Raw genomic sequence first — 2,500 nt, forward strand, 5'->3', positions numbered from 1 at the left:
AGCTCCAAAATAAACCTCTTATATATATATTATAAGTAAAAGTATTTGTCTTATTCAAGAAAACAAAACTGTGAACGTAACGTTATGTAACTAAAAAAACATACAAAGGGTGTATGTAGGGTTTTGTAGTCAACGGATACTAAATTAAAGTGGACATTGTTGTTGTATTTGTTGTTGTACTTTTTTTTATCATGAAGCCATTGACCACGACAAACAAGGTGAAGCAAAGAAAGCAAAACAATGTCGAAAAACACTGTCGAAAAAATTCTTGATACTCTGATGTCGAATTATGGTTTCTTGTTTGGTAATGTCTGGGTTCTTGTTCGGCTAATTAATGTTGGTACTGTTCTTGAAAATATTTCATTTTGGTTGTTTATTCTTCTCTTATAGTTTATTTATTTTCTTGTTTCCTTTCCTCACTGGGCTATTTTTCACTGTTGGAGCCTTTGGGCTTATAGCATCTTGTTTTTCTAACTAGGGTTGTAGCCTGGTTTTTTATAGAAATAATAATAATAATAATAATAATAATAATAATAATAATAATAATTCTACTTTCACATTCCTTTATCTTGGAGTTTTATTACCAGTATAAGAAAAGTGGTTTATACCCATCCTAGCCCACTGGTATGTTTTAAGTCGACCTTTTATTATTACAAAATTGAATATATATATATATATATATATATATATATATATATATATATATATATATATATACCCAATCTGACCCACTGGAATATTTTAAGTCAATATTTTATTTAAGAATTCCTTTAACATGGAATTATATCACTCATCATCTCCTCCTACGCCTATTGACGCAAAGAGTTTAATTCAATACTCCATTCATCATCTCCCACTTCGCGCTTCATAGTCCTCAGCCATGTAGGCCTGGGTCTTCCAACTCTTCTAGGGTCTTGTGGAGCCCAACTGAACGTTTAGTGAACTAATCTCCTGATGCCTGGCTGTTGATCTTACTATTCTATTACTCATCATCATCATCTCCTTCGCCTATTGACACAAAGAGCCTCGGTTAGATTTCGCCAGTCGTCTGTAGCTTTTAATTCAATACTTCTCCATTCCTCACCTCCTACTTCGCGCTTCATAGTCTTCAGCCATGTAGGCCTGGGTCTTCCAATTCTTCTAGTGCCTTGTGGAGCCCAGTTAAACGTTTGGTGAACTAATCTCTCTTGAGGAGTCCGAAGAGCATGTCCAAACCATCTCCATCTACCCTTCATCATGATCTCATCCACATATGGTACTCGAGTAATCTCTCTTATAGTTTCATTTCAAATCCTGTCCTGCCATTCAACTCCCAATATCCTTTTGAGGGCTTTATTCTCAAATCTACTAAATCTATTGGAGATTGTTTCATTGTCATACCATGATTCATGTCCATAGAGTAACACCGATCTCACTAAACCGATATATAATCTGATTTTTATATGAAATTTTTTGGCGATTTGATTTCCAAATTTTACTTAACCTAGATTTTAAAAAAATGTTATATACCCAATCTGACCCAGAATATTTTTCTTTACAGGATCCGACGGGACCCATTTCAATCGAGTGGCCGGGCAAGGAGGAGACATCCTTTCTGGAGAGAATATTTTCAGACAGAAGAACCACAGCGATATCACTGCCCAGGCCGGAGCCACTGCTGCCCTCCCGTGTCGTCTTTCGTCGTCCTTGGCTGATGGAATGGTAAGATAGAATTAATATTTGTGGAATGGAAGAGGGGAACCTTTTTGATGATGGGATGGTAAGACATGGAATGAGAGAGGGGACCCTTGGATGATGGGATGGTAAGACATGGAATGAGAGAGGGGAAATTTGGATGATGGAATGGTAAGAAAAAACTGATATTTGTGGAGTGGAACAGGGGATCCTTGGATGATGGAATGAGAGAGGGGAACCTTGGATGGTGCAATGTTGAGACATGGAATGAGAAAGGGGAACCTTGCCTGGTGGAATGATGTGACATGGAATGGTAAGATAGAATTAATATTTGTGGAATGGATGAGGGGATCCTTGGTTGATGGAATGAGAGAGGGGAACCATGGATGATAGGATGATAAGACATGGAATGAGAGAGGGGAACCTTGGATGATGGGATGGTAAGACGTAGAATGAGAGAGGGGAAATTTGGATGATGGAATGGTAAGATAAAATTAATATTTGTGGCATGGAAGAGGGGAACCTTGGATGATGAGATAATAATACCTGGAATGAGAAAGGGGAACCTTGCCTGATGGAATGATAAAACATGGAATGAGAGAGGGGAACCATGGATGATGGGATGGTAAAACATAGAATGAAAGAGGGAACCTTGCTCCATGGAATGGTAAGACAAGACAAAATAAATGTTTGTGGAATGGGAGAGTTGAAGTTTGGCTGATGGAATGGTGAGACAATAGAGACATTTGTGGAATGGGAGAGGGGAACCTTGACCGATGTAATTGTAAGATAAAATAGAAGTCTGGAATGGAAGTGTTGAAGTTTG

The 2,500-nt window shown here is 37.8% G+C and overlaps 1 protein-coding gene across 1 annotated transcript in view; it reads left to right on the forward strand.

Annotated features, from left to right (window-relative positions):
* LOC137632470 (opioid-binding protein/cell adhesion molecule homolog) overlaps positions 1–2,500 on the forward strand; it is a 64,360-nt gene that overhangs the window by 35,058 nt on the left and 26,802 nt on the right. Inside the window, exon 3 of the mRNA XM_068364417.1 lies at positions 1,541–1,701. Within this exon, the coding sequence (XP_068220518.1) occupies positions 1,541–1,701 (161 nt within the window). The remainder of the gene's footprint in view (positions 1–1,540; positions 1,702–2,500) is intronic.

This window comes from Palaemon carinicauda, chromosome 3 (assembly GCF_036898095.1).
Source record: "Palaemon carinicauda isolate YSFRI2023 chromosome 3, ASM3689809v2, whole genome shotgun sequence".
NCBI classification, from domain to species: Eukaryota; Metazoa; Arthropoda; class Malacostraca; order Decapoda; family Palaemonidae; genus Palaemon; species Palaemon carinicauda.